Source organism: Podarcis liolepis (genome assembly GCF_965112155.1).
Source record: "Podarcis liolepis genome assembly, chromosome: 10".
Classification (NCBI taxonomy): domain Eukaryota; kingdom Metazoa; phylum Chordata; class Lepidosauria; order Squamata; family Lacertidae; genus Podarcis; species Podarcis liolepis.
This window is the reverse complement of record NC_139562.1, coordinates 35,720,529-35,739,626: the sequence shown is the minus strand read 5'-3', so window position 1 is coordinate 35,739,626 and position 19,098 is coordinate 35,720,529. Positions and strand designations below refer to the sequence as shown.

The window sequence follows — 19,098 nt, the reverse complement described above, 5'->3', positions numbered from 1 at the left end:
TTCGTAAGCAAAAACTCTGTACTTTCACAACGCTAAAAAACACACCATGCGATTGAGGAATCCAAGTAATTCCAAGTATTCGTTTACAAGGTGTCGATTTTACAGTTTCCTAGCCCTCCGGCTACTGCAGACCTGAAAAACAACAATTCTTTGACGCTTACGTACCCGTCTCTGGATAAGTGGAGTTTCGAAAGCCAGGATCTTTCTGAAGCTGAATCTCTTTCAGAGTGAATATTGACACACCTGAAACAATATAAAGAAGTGTCTTTTTCCCCACTTAAGAGCCTCTTTTCTAGAAACATACACTGTGCTCAGAAACCACAATGACTGCCACATGGAGTTAGAAAGAAGCAAATACTGGAGGGGAATGAAGGAATTTTAGGGGAGCTCTAGAACTACTAATGGTGCTCCTAACACTGAAGAGATTATGAAAGGGAATCAAAAAATGATAGGGAGAAAGGAATAATAGATATTTTCCCCATTGCTGCCTTCAAATGCAGCCGGACAAGAGAAGGGAGACCTAAGAGCCTAAGCTTTATTGACCCTGATAGATGCAAGGATCGCATATGTGAGAGAAAGTTCTGTCTAAAGTTTGGGTGAGGTGTCAACAACTGTGAAGTCCTACTCTACCAGACTCTAGTAGACACAACTTTTTGACTCAGTGCTGCCTTAAGAGATGTTAGTGGTTTAAGGAACAATCATCCAAGGAACATTCAGAAACAAGGGAAGTAAGCTGTCACCTCACTCAAACAAATGGCCAACTAACATCAATGACAAGAGTGGTCTGCTTACTTTCTGGCAGGGCATGTATCCTTGTTCCAAGACTTCTAAAATACGCATGCTTCATAGCTTCTTCTGCTGAAATCCTTTTCTTTGATTCATACTGTTAAAGCAAACAGATTTTTTTTTTGCACACATGCTTTGAGTAGGGATTTAAATGCAAACTCTTTGAGTGGTACTCAAAAACAGACTAATAGCTAGTGCAGTTCTTTCAAGTGTGGTAGGTAAGCTGTGTCCTCTTTAGTCCATTCAGTATTTCTGCAGTATTTCTTTTACCAAATGAAGCAATCTTCAAGCTTAGGACCAATGCAGCTCTAATACTACAATCCTAAACATGTTTCTGCAGAAGCAAGTCCAAAGAAGTTCAATGTGCTTTTCTCCCAGGTTATAAGGCCACAACATAAATGAGATACTACCAAGGTGTGGATAACCACAGCTACACTACCTCTGTAACATGTCTAGTAAGGGCTTCGGCTGGTACACCAGTAGCAAGTCAAAGATGCTTCACATCAGAGAAGCCACCTAAGCTTTCAAAGAGAAAGCCAAATTTGAATGTAAAGGTAAAGGGTAAAGGTACCCCTGCCCGTACGGGCCAGTCGTATCCGACTCTAGGGTTGTGCGCCCATCTCACTTAAGAGGCTGGGGGCCAGTGCTGTCCGGAGACACTTCCGGGTCACGTGGCCAGTGTGACGAAGCTGCTCTGGCGAGCCAGCACCAGCGCAGCACACGGAAACACCGTTTACCTTCCCGCTAGAAAGCGGTACCTATTTATCTACTTGCACTTAAGGGTGCTTTCGAACTGCTAGGTGGGCAGGAGCTGGGACCGAAAGACGGGAACTCATCCCGCCGCGGGGATTCAAACCGCCGACCATGCGATCGGCAAGCCCTAGGCGCTGAGGATTTACCCACAGCGCCACCTGCGTCCCTTATTTGAATGTACCCAAAGCTAAACAAACAAACAAACAAACAAACAAACTGTCATGTAGAGGGAGTGCATCCCTGACTCCCAAGTCAGATGAAACACCTACATACAGTACTTCCATCATGTTCATTGGTTCTTTTCCAGCCTATTACTGACTCCACACATCATCTCAACACTGAGCAGCTAAAATTTGAAGGGAGGCCACCACCACTGCACAAAAGTGTTTCTAACAAGGGGCAAAGAACCCTTGTCAATTAAACCAATTTTTAATTTTTTTTATTTGATTGGCCAGTGTTCTTGCCCATGTTTGAACTGATCACACATACAATTTTGTACTCTTATCACCCACCAAGTAACCCACGGAACTCAATTTTCAGTGTTCATCTGAAAAGCTCAGTACAGATGTCTAAAGAGTAAAAAAAAATAAATGAAAAGCAGCTTACCTGAAGAAATCTTACTATCAGTTCAATTCCTTCCGAGTCAAGCCTGGAAACAAACAAAACAAAGTTTAGCATGTAATAGTTATGCATTCCTAAAACACTGCTTCAAGTAGAATCTAATAACTGAAGTGATGTGTACGTGTTTTCAGTGGAGAGAGAGCTCTGCAAATTTCAAATCACTCAAGAAGTGGAGCTATAATAAAAAACAAATTATACACAAACAAGGACTATGAGACCCTAATTGTGCAACTCCACTAACAACGCTCCTCTGCCAATATGCCCATCCAGTACATTGTTTTTAACTCTAAAGCTAACGGCAGGATGAATGGGCATATGATAAGTGTGGCTGCCATCAAGGTATGTTGGGCAGAATTTTTTTTAAACAAATTGCATTATTATATAAGGCTACCTTCAGCCTGTGCTTAGACTCTGTCTCCACACACTTGTGTAAGGCAAATACGAAAAACCAGGAAAAATGAGAAAAACCAGGAAACATAAAACACATTCCATTACATGCTTCGTCTTAAAGTCAATAAAGCTTAAGTTCTAGAAACGAGTTCATTCCCACTTTATCATAAGGGACAAATAAGTATTTGTTATGATTTGGGAACATAGGAACATGGCAAAAGCCTGCTGGATCAGGCCACATCCAGCATCCTGCTCTTATGTGGGGAACCCCTGTGGGGAACCCCCAAGCAGGGTCTGAGTACAAGATCCCTCTCCCCTCCTGTGGCCTCCAGGTTTTCAGAAGCACGACTGCCTCTAGCTGGGGAGACAGCTGAGTGCAGCCATCATGGTTGTAATAGCCATTGATAGCCTCCTCTTCCATGAATTTCTCCAATCATTTAAAGCCATCTAAGTTGGTGGCCATCACTGCCTCCTGTTGGAGCAAGCGCCCTAGCTTTAAGTAGGTGCTGTGTTTAAATAAAGCACTTTCTTCTATCTGAAACTCCCCACATTCGGCTTCACTGGATCTCCTGGAGTTCTAGCGTTATGAAACAGGCAGGAAAAGTTTTCTCTATTCACTTTCTTCACGCCATGCATCATTTTTATAAATCTTTATCATGTCGCCTTTCCTTACTCGCCTTTTCTCTAAAGTAAAAAGCGCCATGAATGCTGCCACCTTTCTTCAGAGCGGAGTCGCTCCGCCCTCTTGATCATTTTAGTTGCCCTTTTCTGAACCTTTTCCAACTCCAAGCTATCTTTGTTAAGGTAAAGGTAAAGGGACCCCTGACCATTAGGTCCAGTCGTGGCCGACTCTGGGGTTGCGGTGCACATCTCGCTCTATTGGCCAAGGGAGCCGGCGTACAGCTTCCGGGTCATGTGGCCAGCATGACTAAGCCGCTTCTGGCAAACCAGAGCAGCACACGGAAACACCGTTTACCTTCCCGCTGGAACAGTACCTATTTATCTACTTGCACTTTGATGTGCTTTTGAACTGCTAGATGGGCAGGAGCAGGGACCGAGCAACGGGAGCTCACCCCGTCGCGGGGATTCGAACTGCTGACCTTCTGTGGTTTAACCCACAGCGCCACCCGCGTCTCTCCTTGTTAAGGTACCTTGTTAAGGTAAAGCGACCAAAACTGTACACAATATTCCAAATGTGGTTACATAATGGATTTATATAACGTCATTATGACATCGACAGTTTAATTTTCAATTCCTTTCTGAATGATTCCTAATATGGAATTTGCCATATTTCACAGCTGCTGCACACTGAGTTACATACTATGACCCCAAGGTCTTGTTCATGGTTAGTCACTGCCAGTTCATTAGAAGGCGGATATTTTGCAAATTTACTACCTACCTACTACGGCTAATCCAAGTGCTCTAGTCCATTGGGGAAGAATTAGCTTTAGATTCTAAATTGATATTTTCATGCTATGTACTCAGACAGATTTGTTAACATGTTCCAGTGTCTCCAAACACAACATAAAATAACTGTAGTACCTTGGAGCATGGTTGATTAAAGGCTGTGGCTTGTATTTGGGAAAGTTGTAGTTCCTAAATTCATCACTGGAAGTAATGCCTGGCCACGTTTCTTGTGATGGAGTTCCTAAATTGAAAGAAAAACAAATCACACCCATACATGGACTAACAAAATGCAAGCAATTAAACATAGCATCTGAACCCAAAGTTCCCCCACCCAGCAACAAAGAAGAGATGGTAAGCAAGCAACTAAATTTTGGTTAAATTCAATAAAATTGTAGATTAATTTGCAAAAATTAAAAGTACCTCTCTTTATGGAACACTTTCAGAAATCCTCTTAAAAAAGCATGATAACCCCATAACTGTAAGCTAAGCGAAATCTATTTACCTAGAAGTCTGAAAATTAAGTGCAATTCGTCTTCAACAGTTGACCCGGGAAATAGAGGTCTTCCAGATGCCATTTCAAAAAATATGCATCCAACTCCCCTATAGACAGAAAAAAATTAAATGACAGTTCAAAAAACCTGATGTTTCCATTCTGGTTTCCAGTCTAGTTGTACTTAAATGCAACTTGGCTTTCTTGACCTACCCATATAGCGCTAGACATGGCAGTAAGAGCAAAACAACAATAATATAAAATAAAGTACTGCATTCTCTTTCTTCCAGAAGAACCAATTGGCAAAAATGGCATGCATGGAGTTTTCTCCACCTGATGGATCTCAATCAGTCTCACTACTGACATTTAGAGTTCCTAAGTAGGGAAACCTTTGCAGAGTTGATTTCTTAAGTAATTTGCTACAACTAAACCCAGGTTAAAATATATTTTTCTATTCTTTGCCTGCCTCCCTCCACCGCTGCTGTAAACTAAAGAAGTGCTTTGAAATGTTTAAGAACACTCTGCAATATTACTGAGTTTCGTATTCACATGTAGGAGACATAATTTCACTGAAAGCAAACATGGGTTAGTAACTGAGAAAGACATACCACATGTCAATTTGCGTTGAATATTCGGAAGATCCAAGGAGAACATCAGGCGGCCTATACCATAATGTGACAACCTCATTGGAATAGGTCTTCGTAGGGACAGATTTTGCTCTAGCCAAACCTTCAATGAGAAAATGTCACATTAGTTTCCTGTAGCTCTTCTGAAGCCTCCTGGCATTTCATACTACATTGCACTGTACAGATATCATCTGTGCTTTCATCTGTGCTTCTACAGACATTCTGTGTGGTTCAGAAGATACTGCTGAACACACTAAGTAGAAGAATCAGAGCAAGGGTGGGGGACACATGGCCGTCCAGGGGCTATTAAAGTCCAAACATTCAGCACCCCTAGCCAGCATGGCCAACGGCCAGGGAGGATGGAGTTTGTAGGTCAGCAGCATCTGAATGGGAGGTTAGACAAACTTATACAACTTGCTGAAATACGCATGCTTGTAAGTGCTTTTCTGCTCTGTACCCAAGGACAGGGAAATAATCATAGCTCTGAGGAGTGACTTAATGCTTAATTCCCTTAATGTTTAGGGAAGCTTTTAATGTTTAATAGGTTATTCCATTTTAGTGTTTTGTTGGAAGCAGCCCAGAGTGGCTGGGGGGACCCAGCCAGATGGGCGGAGTATAAATAATAAATTATTATGATTATTATGATTATTATATTAATGCTTCCAAAGGGTGGTTTTTGAGGCTCCCAATAACTGTGCAGCCCCTGTGCTACTGAACAACAGGATAGAGCTCTGGCAAACTTCAAAACCATAGGAGCTATGTAGCCCCCAAGTTTCTCTGACAAAGCAGGAAGAGCCGCTTAACCCAACTAAACTAAAGCTTAGGGGTTTCCCATTGGCATCTGGTTGGCCAACAGGATGCTGGCCTAGATGGGCCAACAGCCTGACCCAGCAAGTTGTTCTTATGTTCTTAGAGTCTGTGCACTGTGGACATTCGAGCACATATGCACAATTAATTGCATGTGATTATATGAGAGGTATTCTAAAGAGTGCACATTTCCCCACCACCACCCTCAATGAAGCAAACCATTCACTCCATACCAAAGTCTGCTAGTTTTAATTCTCCTCTTTCATTAATTAGTAGATTTTGTGGTTTCAGATCTCGATGTAGCACTTTTCTCCTGTGACAGTATGCCAAACCACGTAGAATCTGGTATAAAAATAACTATAAAAGGAAAGAGGAGAGAGAGAGGGAGAGAGAGAGAAACGTTAATTCAAAATTAAACTTTCAGAACTGATAAGGAACCACTGCATGGTTGATTATCTGATCGTAACTGCCAGTCTCCAAAAGCAACATGTACACTGAAAACAAAGAGAAATTCTTCTATAACGGCAACCTGTTTTCAGGTACCAGCTACCTTAATTGTTATTAGCAAGCTTATCCTTATCACTCAAGTGAATTCTTTAAAAATACCCCTCTCTCATTGCTGCCTCCAATTACCTTCCCTTACACTGCAGTCTTCTATTTCAAATGCAGTGAAAAGGAGATTGCAGGTTAACCCAGCGACATGCTAAAGCAAATGAAAGGCAGCTCTGCATATCAATGTATCTTTAATCACATTTGTCATACTTTCCCCATCATGAGAACTTTAATTTAGATACCACAATAGCCCCGTGCCTGTTTCCTTATGTTCCTTCCCCTGTTGCCTAAATTTGCCTCTTGAATCAACCCTTTGATATCCTCCATATTTTCTTTTTCTGTGTGTGTTTCTATGCCTGAGCAGGTGTCTGCTGCTGCTGCTGCTGCAGGTTCTTGGCTAAAGACAAAAGTGTCCTCATAGAGCTATTTCTTCATACAAGAAACAAGCACACTCCAGCTTATTATTATTCATCAGCTGACTGAGAAATGCGCACACAATGCCTTGGCACATTGCCACACATTTCACTGCTGAATTCTGCCGCGGAACAGTTTGGGAAATGGTTTTTGAACAACAGCAAACCAAAAAAAGGTTGTGGTGCTTTTTTCGTGGCTTTGCAAACTGTTTTTTCCTCAAAAAACGTTTGGACAACTGTTATTCTCTTTGGCTCTCTTTTAAGGATTTCATTACCAAACCACATTGGGCTACCCTTCTTCGCATTAATTCCTCAATGCTGGGGATGAGGAGAGCAACATGTCCAATCGGAAGCCTACATTTGCTTGCCTCCATGAATATTCAGTATCAGTGTTTTCGTGTCCCCAATCTACACCCACACTGTGGGTATTTTTTGCATCAAGAGACGAAGGTAAAAATCCCGCTTTGAGAAGATGACTGCTGTAGAACAGCAGCTATTAATCATTTGCAGAGCACTCTCTGTCACTGAATCTTGCCCTTGTTCCCAGGAGCTCAGGGCAGCATACATGGATTTTTATTTTTATTTTATCCTCCCATTCCTCCCCTATGAAAAAGGTAGATTAGGCAGAGGGAACTGCCTAATAATAATAATAATAATAATAATAATAATAATAATGGATTCAGATTTTTTAAAAGTCCTGAATAAGCTGCAAGGGCCAAATATATGGCCTGTAGACTACTTCAGCTCATTGTTAAGCTGCATGTGTTAAAAAACAATGATTTTATTTCATCTGACGTACAGTCATGAGTGTTGGATGGGGAGGTGGCCTCTTTCAAATGCTCCTATACCTTGGAAGTCGAATGGAATTCATTCCGGAAGTGCGTTCGACTCCCAAAATGTTCGGAAACCAAAACGCAGCTTCTGATTGGCTGCAGGAAGCTCCTGCAGCCAATCAGAAGCCACGGAAGCCGCGCTGGATGTTTGGCTTCTGAAAATCGTTCAAAAACTGGAACACTCACTTCCGGGTTTCCATTGTTTGGGAGCGGATTTGTTTGGGAGCTAAGGCATTCGAGATCCAAGGTATGAATGCATATGCAATGCTTTAGGTTATCAATCCAAGCCCCTTACAAACTATTAGCAGCAGCCTCAGTTTTTAAAAGTTATTTGCTGCTCATTCAACCCTTGGATAAACCAGTCCGCACCCCAAGGTTAAAAGGTCCAGTTTTTTCCTCCCAACGGAAATTATTTTGAGATCTAAATCAGATGGGTTAAAAAAATATGGGAGGATTGCTACACCGAATAAAATAAAAGGATCTATGAAAGGAAGGGTCCAGCAATGTTATGATAATTTGGGCATAAAATCAACTGGAACACTTAAAATAGCCAAATTTCATGTCATTCTGGCACGCTATAGGGTCATCCACATTTACTCCATCAGTCATCAAGTAAACAAGCTCTTGCTTCAGAAACACGAAATGTTTGGTCCACTGAAAGGCAAGCAATTACATGCAAAACTATGTAACTTGAATACTTGCCAGTTAAGAGGTTCTCTTCAATAAAGCAAAGTGCTTCTATGCAAATTTTACAGTGGTTTACTAATTAAACCTGCTTTCTGAAGGGGAAATTACTCAAATAGGAACACCCCCTCTCACATACACTGAAAAATATATAAATATTAAGGAGACCAATTATGAAAAAGAGCAAAATGGTTGGAATATAGTGACTATGACTTACCTTTACATTGTGCATACTCATAATGTTACCACAATCATCCATATACTGCTTTAAATCTTTGTCCTGTGAAAACAAAAATAAGGTGTTAAGTTATCTACAATAGGGATACAAAGTTATGTTTATTTATTGCTACTTTATTGTTTATTTCTTCAGAGAAGAGAGAGGTGCCTATTCTGGCTGGTGGACCAGGTGTTTATTTCCCTGCTCCTGGTGGGCCAAATCTGACAGGTGGGCAGCTTCATCCATCACTATGACCTCGGGTGATGCTGTGCCTCAATGCTCTGACTGTCGTTGCACATTGCCTTAAAGTGTGAGGCTCTTTGGAAAAGGCCTTTTTGGTTTTCAGAGTTTAGAATCTAAGCCACACAATCTAAAAGGCTCAGGGAAGATAGCTACAACCCTGCCAATCTATATCAGGAATATCGTCAGATTAAAACTGGAACCATTAATTGGTAGATTACTCAACTGAAGCTTAGTAGGACCAGTTTTGAATGAGAGGGTAAATTATAGACAGTGAACAGACACACTTTTGAGGAATTTTGGTCTCCCCTAAAGCAAGAAAAGAAGGGAAATGTTGACGAAAGCTTTCACCTCTCACAATACTGCCTTCTATTTGTTACAAAATTCATTTAGCATTTTCAGCATTTCAATAGTCAAAAAGGATTTGGGACACACACACAAACAAACAAACACAAGATTATATACTGCATCAGAAAAGAGGCAGATGATTAATCAACTCTTTTTTATCATTTGGCAGTTCAGCTTTAAAACTACTCCTAGGAAATGCTTATGTTCAGACTTTGGTGAACCTTTGAAGGTAAAACTTTTGAGGGAAGTAGCTAAAATACCTCTCTGTGCATCCTTATAATCTGAACCAGGCATAGGCAAGCTCGGCCCTCCAGATGTTTTGGGACTACAACTCCCATCATCCCTGACCACTGGTCCCATTAGCTAGGGATGATGGGAGTTGTAGTCCCAAAACATCTGGAGGGCCAAGTTTGCCTATGCCTGATCTGAACTGTATGAACAAATTAAATAATTGTGCGTGTTTGCAGCAGACACAAAAAGTTCAAGATGGAGCATAGGGGAAGGGGTAGAATAAAGTATGTATACCCAAAACTAGTTGAAACCAAAACTGAGTTGCTCCAGAAAGACACTGATGAGCTAGCACAAAACAATACTTTGCAGGACTGATAACTGCAGAAAACTATGGATGAAAGTCATTAGGTCAAACTCAGAAAAGGCTGGGGGAGCGGGAAGTACTCCTGGTTGCTTGCTATGGAAATATGAACAATTTAAGCACAAAAATGGATCCTGAAACAATCTCAAAGCTGTATCACCGAATCCTATTAATGATAGTCCCTTTCCTATCCTTTTCTGCCCCAGGTTGCAGACCCTATGAATCACCCTGTCTCGTCAGGCTTATCTTTTGTTGTAATCACAGACACTGAAGCAGCACAGAGACTGCATTTTAGAAGGTCTCCACCTTGTCCTCATAGCAAATATATGATTAATTGCCCAACTTCTCTAATATAGAACAACTGCATTTTCTAGCATGCCAATTAGGCACCCAAACATGAGAGTGGATTGGCTGTATATTCTTTTTTAACAGTGCCAGCACAATGTAATAAGGTAAATCATACTATAAATAGCTTAAGGTAGTGCTGAAACAGCATTGTTCCTTGCGCCCCCCCCCCCATGGTGGTGGGGGGAAAGTAGTTGACACAACAGCTGGAATCCTGAAAACAAAGCAACTGGCTTTCAAAAAGAAAACATTTGGGCTATTTTAAGATGTAAAATAGATCTCTCTGTTTCTGTAACAGAATATGAGGAAGATGTACATCTGCTGTACATACAAAACTTTAGAAGACAAATGCATTAAGTATAACACACTCAAATTATATATATAAAAAATAAATTGTTCAGCAGCACCTTAGAGACCAACTAAGTATCTGAAGAAGTGTGCATGCACACAAAAGCTTATACCAAGAATAAACTTAGTTGGGTCTCTAAGGTGCTACTGGACAATTTTTTTATTTTTTTATATATTTCGACTGCGTCAGACCAACACGGCCACCTACCTGAATCTACACTCAAAGAGTTTTGTAGCAAAAAAAAAGCAACCTTACTACAATTCATACAAGAAATTGTGGTAACGGAATGAATTAATTAACGCCGCTGCCTCCCACAATTCACATATACTGAAACAGTATCATTATATTTCTCTAGGGTTAAACAAATTCAAACAAGAAATTTGAGTGGGAAAGAAAACAACTTACCAGGTACTCAAAGACCAGAGTTAATGATTTGTCTGTATGAACAATATCATGTAGCGTAACGATATTTGCATGTTTTAGATCTTTTAACAATGACACTGCAAAAGGAGAACAGAATTAATAGCCAGGACTGGTAAATAAATGGAAAAATTGAAGTGTACAGATATTAGCGTGTCAAATGGATAGTGGACAGCTCTGTCTGGAAATATATAATTTTTTTGCACACCATTATTTTAGTTCATGTGCTACAGATCCAGGCAGAAATACAATTATGTTCTGCAGGTGAAATCAAAGGATCCAAAGGCCCAGCGTTTTCTCTGAGTGAGTGGGTTAGGCACACTTTTTTCTGTAGGGGCTTGAAAAGCAGAGGCTTAGCCCCAGGGAACTACCTTGGTGTTGATCAAAAGGGGGCATATGGAAGTCGTGAGGGAGAGGAGAGGAGAGAAAAAATATAGGATGAAAAATGCCATATATTTCAAGTGGGGGCGGGACATGGTTTAGATTTGCTGTCACACCAAGATAACAGACTGTTTTACTATGACAGGGTTATGCTCAAGAGGAGTTGTTTCTCATGTCTGACACTTGGGCAAGCAAGCAAAAAGACAGGATGCTTCATCATTTATAACTGCTGGGAATGTCACAAGATGCATTTCTGGCAAAGAAATATACGGGCAGGGCGCAGAATTCTCTGTCACATGAATTCAAGTTGATCTACGGGCTTGAGGTAAGTCTCCAGGGTTTCAGGCAAGGTTCTTTCCCAGCCCTGCCTGGGGACGGCAGGTTTCGAACCTGGGATCTTCTGCACGCAAAGACAGTGTTCTGCCATTCCGCTACGGCCTTTCCCCTCGGGTTCAGGATTTGATGCATTTCTTCACAACACACAAGTCATACTACTGGACTTCCAGTTGGTGGAACCATATAAAATGCAATTAAAGAAAAGAAAATCAGCTTACCTTCTCTAATGGCTGTGCATGGTGCCCCCTCTTCGTGTTCTAATCTGATTTCTTTCAAAGCTACCAAGTTTTCTGTCAGCTTACTTCTTCCCTTATATACAGTTGCATAGGTGCCCTGTATAGCGAGGAAAATGACAAAATATATGCACTCACAAAAACTGTTTTAGAGTTCTTCTCCAGCTACAGAAAAAAAGCAAGCCAAACTTTGATTTTTTACTTTAAAAATCATAGAATCATAGACTTGTAGAGCTGGAAGGGACCCTGGGGGCCATCTAGTCCAACCCTCTGCAGTGCAGGAATCTCAACTAAATCATAAATGACAGACAGCCATTCTGCTTAAAAACCTCCAAGGAAAGAGAGTCCACCATCTTTTGTGGAAGTCTGTTCCTCTGTTGAACGGCTCTTCCTGTCAGAAAGGCCTTCCTGATGTTTAGTCACCTTTCTTGTTAACTTAAAGCTACTGGTTTGGGTCCCAGGCTTTGGAGCAGGAGAAAACAAGCTTGCACTATCCTCCATGTGATAGTCCTTTAGATATTTGAAGATGGCTATCATATATTCTCAGTCTCCTCTTTATCAAGCTAAACATACCCGACTCCCTCAACCATTCCTCATAAAACTTGGTCTCCAGACCCTTGATCATATCTTGATTCCTCTCCTCTGCACACATTCTAGCTTGTAAATATCCTTCTTACATTGTGGTGCCCATAACTGGACATTTCTCCACCTTGTCCATGCAGAAGACCTACCACTTGCTTGTTCCTCCTCTTGCTTTGAAGATAGTCAAAGAAACCTTTTGGAAATCATTTTTAACCTCCCTTGCAAGCTTGAGTTCATTCTGAGCTTTGGCCCCCCTGACCTTCTCTCTGCAACATTTGACTACTCATGTATACTGTTCCTTCATGATCTCGCCTTTCTTCCATTTATTATACATTCCCTTCTTATATCTCAGCTCATCTGTAAGCTCCTTATGGAGTTTCAAAAGGGGTTAAGTTGGCACTGTGGTCAACATCTGTGCCAAACAAGCACTTAAGCATGGTTAGGGCAAGTAGAGATAGTTTTCACTCTGAATAACAGAGATGGAAAAGAGCCAATCAAGGGCTAACCATGGGATTGTTTAACCATGGTCAAGCAACTGTGAGTGCAACAAGTGTACCAGATCTCCTTTACATGCTTATTTTTCATTTCTTTGAGGGGGAAATTGAACACATAGGGTTGCAGCTAATGCTAGTGCAACTCAAGAGTAGACTGACTAAAATTAATTGACACGAGTAACTGGCACATTAATTTCAATGAGCTTACTCTGAGAAGGAATTAGTTTGAGATAACCCAAAAATTATCTTTAAACTAATTCTTGAAAAAAATGCAAAGAATGACAAAATCAAATAGTCCTCATCTATGAATCACTAGGGCCTAAAATAACGGTGTTAAGGTGTAATGGTGCAAAGACAAGAGTGCAAATATCATTAGTGTAAGAAGTATATATTTTGTAATATAATGTTCCCTTAGGGCAACTCATGCAATGTATAACCAGGCGAAATCAGACCACATAACATCTCTATATGCTGAAGATGCCCTCACAAATCAGATGACTCAATTGAAACTGTCATGTCTGTCTCAAGCTTTCATTTGTTGTCAAGTAGTCATCTCTATATAACCACTGCTGAACATGACAGCTGTTAGGCATAGTTATTACAAAGGAAAACCATCATGCCTTTAACAAACAAGGCACAGTTACTAGTTTTCCACCCTGCCCTATTGCTTATCCTGAACAGTCAAGGATTTAAAAACATAAATGAAAGGCAGTGGATATAATGTTGGTTGTAGACCTGCATAGACTCTGTTGGTTTCAGCAAGTCACTATCTATCACTGTCACTCTTATGAGAGAAAAAACAAGATTATAAAACACCTTACACATTGAAAAAACGTTGATGTATTAATTTATTGATAACAAGACCCACATCTCTTGGGGGGTTGTAGGGTGGAATAGGATACATACCTCACCAAGCTTTTCCAATTTTATGTAAGTTTCCATTTTCCCAAATCCGATTTCAGACTGTAATAAGGGGGGGGGGGGGAGGCAAAAGGCAAATTCATTTAGAACTACTGTAATAAGTGAGATACTCATGAAGAACTGTTCACCTATTGGAAAACAAAACTGAGGAAGTAACATGTCCATGCAGGGTTGGGATAGTCTATACCAGGATAAAAACTAGGGCCTGGAGCTGCACTTTCTTTCGTGGACTTCCTGCCTGTATCTTCCCAATGCAGCCCACTTATCCTTTTGAAATCTGCTTCTGGGGGTTAGAAGATTGCCTGGAACAGCAACAGATGTGGCAAATGGGGAACTGAAGCAGGAAGAAAGAATAAGCAAATATCAGAACTCCCCTTCCCTTGCCACCTTTGCAGAAGCACTGGCTCACTCACTGAATCTAAGCCCTGGCTTTGAATGTCCCAGTAAAAACTGGTTTCCCCACTCCAGGCGTACAAATTGGTCCCAGTTCAAAAGATTAACACTCCCTCAGGTGCTCTGGGAAGCAATGTGAAAGGAGATTACCCGCAGCCCAGTAACAGAGTTTGTGCCAGGTCCTTTGGAACTGGATTTGCTAATTTACTGCAGAAGTCATCACGGGCCCTGATCCATCTCCCATCAAAGCAAAATATGAATGCATGACTAGTTATACAAGAACATGGATGGGGAAATGTACATCAGAAGATGTATCCCATTCAAATTAACATATAGACGCTACCCACACTTTGACCTAATGAAATTATTCTTATTTTTTAGAAAACCCAGCAAGAGATATGTGCATGCAAGTCTGCTTATCCTATCAGACCTACTTAGCTGGATTGGGATGAGAGGCTGTGGTTTTTCTTTATGATGCCAGCAGCAGGTTGCAAAATCTTTCCTCATGTGGCCTGTCTTCCCACACACTTTTCTTTTCCCATATAAGACTCTGAGGGCTACTTCTTACACATGCTTGGTCCATGAGAACAGATACCAAGGTACAAAATGCATATACACAAAGACAAATATTCATTTATTTCCCAAACGTTTAGACCGCCGTTCATCACACATAGCAATCACAGGAGGGTTTCCAACATCCATCTAAAAATATGGTTGATAATAAAACTTTTTTTTGTGTCAAACAGTAAAAATATTAGAAGTGCAGATTAAAAACCTAAGACCTTGAACTACCACAATAAATTTCCTCTGAAGGCTTGGAAAATTAAGTAAGTTTTAATGGAATTCCAGAAGTGCGGTTGCCATCCACACCTCCAGGGGGAGAGAATTGTATTGGCATGGTGCCACAACAGAGAAACCCCTGCCTAGCTTGCTTCACCCCCTGGTAGGCCAGGACGTGAAGTGCATATGCACACACACAGCCATACACACACACTTTTTAAAAAAAGACACTTTCCCGCTTAAAATACATGCAAGCAGTGGGCCAAGCCTTTTTCACTCACTTGGTTTTAGAAAGACGAGAATCTTGATGTACCATATTTTTCGCCCTATAGGACGCACTTTTTCCCCTCCAAAAATTAAGGGGAAATCTGGGTGCATCCTATGGGGCGAATGAAGGCTTTTGCTGAAGCTTGGAGAGCGAGAGGGGTCGGTGAGCACCGACCCCTCTCGCTCTCCAGGCTTCAGGAACACATCCGCAGCCTAGGCAGCCCTACGGGAGGTCCGGCAGGGATGTCTAGGCTGCGAATAGCAGCCTGCTGCCCAGCGCGAGGGGCGCCCTGAAGCAGAGCGCCCCCCCCCGCGCCAGGCAGACATCCGCAGCGTGGGGAGCCTTGCAGGAGTTCCCCGCAAGGCTCCCCACGCTGCAGATAGCAGCCTGCCGCCCGGTGGGTGGGGTGCCCTGAAGCAGAGCGCCCCCACGCCGGGCAGACATCCGCAGCGTGGGGAGCCTTGAAGGAGTTCCCCGCAAGGCTCCCCACGCTGTGGATAGCAGCCTGCCGCCCAGCGCGAGGGGCGCCCTGAAGCAGAGCGACCCCGCGCCAGGCAGACATCTGCAGCGTGGGGAGCCTTGCAGGAGTTCCCCGCAAGGCTCCCCACGCTGCGGATAGCAGCCTGCCGCCCGGTGGGCGGGGCGCCCTGAAGCAGAGCGCCCCCGCACCGGGCAAACATCCGCAGTGTGGGGAGCCTTGCAGGAGTTCCCCGCAAGGCTCCCCACGCTATGGATAGCAGCCTGCCGCCCGGCGGGCGGGGCGCCCTGAAGCAGAGCGCCCCCCTCGCCAGGCAGACATCCGCAGCGTGGGGAGCCTTGCAGGAGTTCCCCGCAAGGCTCCCCACGCTGCGGATAGCAGCCTGCTGCCCAGCGCGAGGGGCGCCCTGAAGCAGAGCGCCCCCCGCGCCAGGCAGACATCCGCAGCGTGGGGAGCCTTGCAGGAGTTCCCCGCAAGGCTCCCCACGCTATGGATAGCAGCCTGCCGCCCGGCGGGCGGGGCGCCCTGAAGCAGAGCGCCCCCCGCGCCAGGCAGACATCCGCAGCGTGGGGAGCCTTGCAGGAGTTCCCCGCAAGGCTCCCCACGCTATGGATAGCAGCCTGCCGCCCGGCGGGGTGCCCTGAAGCAGAGCGCCCCCCGCGCGCCAGGCAGACATCCGCAGCGTGGGGAGCCTTGCAGGAGTTCCCCGCAAGGCTCCCCACGCTGTGGATAGCAGCCTGACGCCCAGCGCGAGGGGCGCCCTGAAGCAGAGCGACCCCGCACCGGGCAAACATCCGCAGTGTGGGGAGCCTTGCAGGAGTTCCCCGCAAGGCTCCCCACGCTGCGGATAGCAGCCTGCCGCCCGGCGGGCGGGGCGCCCTGAAGCAGAGCGCCCCCCGCGCCAGGCAGACATCTGCAGCGTGGGGAGCCTTGCAGGAGTTCCCCGCAAGGCTCCCCACGCTGCGGATAGCAGCCTGCTGCCCAGCGCGAGGGGCGCCCTGAAGCAGAGCGCTGCCCAGCGCGAGGGGCGCCCTGAAGCAGAGCGCCCCCCGCGCCAGGCAGACATCCGCAGCGTGGGGAGCCTTGCAGGAGTTCCCCGCAAGGCTCCCCATGCTGCGGATAGCAGCCTGCCGCCCGGCGGGGGGGGGGCGCCCTGATGCAGAGCGCCCCTCGCGCGGGGCAGACATCGGCCAGCCCCACAAGCTCGGGGGACAGCAGGGAGGCGCAGCGCCGCCATCCCGCTGTTCCTCGACCTGGTTCTGTTTCCCCGACCTGCTTTTGGGGGGAAAATAAAGGGATTTTTTCCCCCTTTATTTCCCCCCAAAAAAACTAGGTGCGTCCTATGGGACGGAGCGTCCTATGGGACGAAAAATACGGTAGGTTGCATGTCTTTCATGATATATGTAAGAGCTACGAGTGTTTTGTACTTCACCCAAGAACAATACGCTGCTAAAAAGCACCTCTTTCCCTAGCAAATCAAGACGTTAGTTTCCTCCACCACCCCTCCATTTTACCACTGAACACCAGGAAAAGCCTGGTAAAACTGGTAATTTTCAGTGCCATTTCTGAAACTAACGTTTGCTGGGTAATTGCTATTCTTCCCTTGACCCAGTAGTGGGACTAGAGTCCTGCTTTCACACCAACTCTTAACTGCAATTCCTGTACTCTGCTTGCAAAATGTGCATTATTAAGAGACTTCACAGTACAGTCCTTAAGAAAAACAAAAAAACTACTAGCCTTTAGGGAAGGTTTTACAGAATTTTGTTTTTAAAAAGTAGTAGTAAATGTTTCTCATTATTTGTGCTCCTATCACAAACCAGGGTATGATTCTAATCAACTTCCTAGGGAGGGAGCCCCAGTGACAGGCTTAAGATCATGTTGTATGTGGGTTTCTACAGTGCTCCATTTACTGCAGCAGAGAAAGAGTAGGATGGAAAAAACAGATGACCCTTCTGATAAAAAACAAAGAGTTTAAATTACTTAGTATATGGAACTAAAAACCATTATCAAGGACTTATTTGGAGGGTGGGGGAAGTTTGCAGAAATAAAACAATCACAAGGTCCTGTTTAAAATCAGGCAAAAAGGGGGCCAGATAAACATGACAACTGAATGCCCCCCACCAACCACACTTCAGTTGGCAAGGATGATTTCGATGGGAAGCTAAACATAGAAAGACAAATAGCAACATCAGTTCCTCGCGCCCTCTTAGGTCACTCCAAAACAATCCTGAACTAATTATCTAGAGCAGAATCATGCAGTGGGATATGAACAATGCAAATGGTGGCAGCAAGGTGGCTGACACTCAGGGAGGGACTGGGCTGCAAAGTACAGTGGTACCTCAGGTTACAGACGCTTCAGGTTACAGACTCCGCTAACCCAGAAATAGTACCTCGGGTTAAGAACTTTGCTTCAGGATGAGAACAGAAATTGGGTTCTGGTGGCGCGGCAGCAGCGGGAGGCCCCATTAGCTAAAGTGGTACCTCAGGTTAAGAACAGTTTCAGGTTAAGAACAGACCTCCAGTACGAATTAAGTTCTTAACCCGAGGTACCACTGTACCTACAAATGAGCTTTATGCAATCCCAGATACAGCATGTCAGTGAAATGAAGTTGCAGTTGTCATGGATGCCCCTGAATCATACTAGCAGCTCCCGCCTCTTAGTCCTGACATGAGGCCCTGAGGAGAAAGACACCAACCTTGGCCTATGGCTTAAAGCTCTCACTCTGTGTAGATGGGAAATGTTCATGCATGCATACTGCAAGCCCATTGCTCATGTATTTGCTTTTTACCCTTCATGTTCCCCTAAACAGGGACTACATTTGCAGCATCTGTTACCAGACTTTATTGGGAGGAGGAAGAATAAGCAGGAGAAAAAGCAAGTGTCACTGGGGGCGGGGCGAGGGGTAGCACAACCAGCCTTGCCATGCAGCGAGGGAATGTGTTGCTGCTACCCTTTGCGAGGAAATGCTGTGTCCCCACATCAAATGCCATCAGAATACTAATCAGCTGAGGTAAGGGCTGTCTAGCATAAAGCAAAAGTCAGCAATTATCTGCAAATGGCTGATGAAACCATGCTGACAGACATTCAAAGCTATTTTCCCTACATGACTGGTTACTAATTGTGGGGATTTAAAATTCTACTAAAGTTCGCAGACATCTTTTGCTATTTATTTAAATGGAGCCAGCTTTCATTTTTCTCCTCATGACAAAAACCTACTTTATAATCAACAGGGCTTATCTACTATAAGTCTGTTAACAGAACTAATTGTACTCGTTTAACTCTCCTACTTAGTTGGGCCCCCAAAATGGTATTAAATATGTATAACATTTCATTCACCTACAGTAAAGGGCAGTTTCAA

At 43.9% G+C, this 19,098-nt stretch overlaps 1 protein-coding gene and 1 long non-coding RNA gene across 4 annotated transcripts in view; one reads left to right on the top strand and one right to left on the bottom strand.

Moving 5' to 3' along the window:
- The window catches only part of CDK17 (cyclin dependent kinase 17), a 71,655-nt gene that overhangs the window by 1,806 nt on the left and 50,751 nt on the right, over nt 1-19,098 (bottom strand). For all 3 annotated transcript variants that reach the window (XM_083462925.1, XM_083462927.1, XM_083462926.1), the window contains exons 6-16: nt 13,806-13,862; nt 11,809-11,923; nt 10,859-10,953; nt 8,580-8,642; nt 6,114-6,237; nt 5,056-5,176; nt 4,460-4,557; nt 4,093-4,198; nt 2,146-2,188; nt 793-883; nt 166-243 (exon numbers count right to left, since the gene is read on the bottom strand). In XM_083462925.1, the coding sequence (XP_083319051.1) occupies nt 166-243; nt 793-883; nt 2,146-2,188; nt 4,093-4,198; nt 4,460-4,557; nt 5,056-5,176; nt 6,114-6,237; nt 8,580-8,642; nt 10,859-10,953; nt 11,809-11,923; nt 13,806-13,862 (991 nt within the window). The remainder of the gene's footprint in view (nt 1-165; nt 244-792; nt 884-2,145; nt 2,189-4,092; nt 4,199-4,459; nt 4,558-5,055; nt 5,177-6,113; nt 6,238-8,579; nt 8,643-10,858; nt 10,954-11,808; nt 11,924-13,805; nt 13,863-19,098) is intronic.
- On the top strand, nt 10,590-11,801 carry LOC310687631. Its single transcript, XR_014516503.1, has 2 exons — nt 10,590-10,861; nt 11,400-11,801. It is a non-coding gene; the product is annotated as an uncharacterized lncRNA (long non-coding RNA).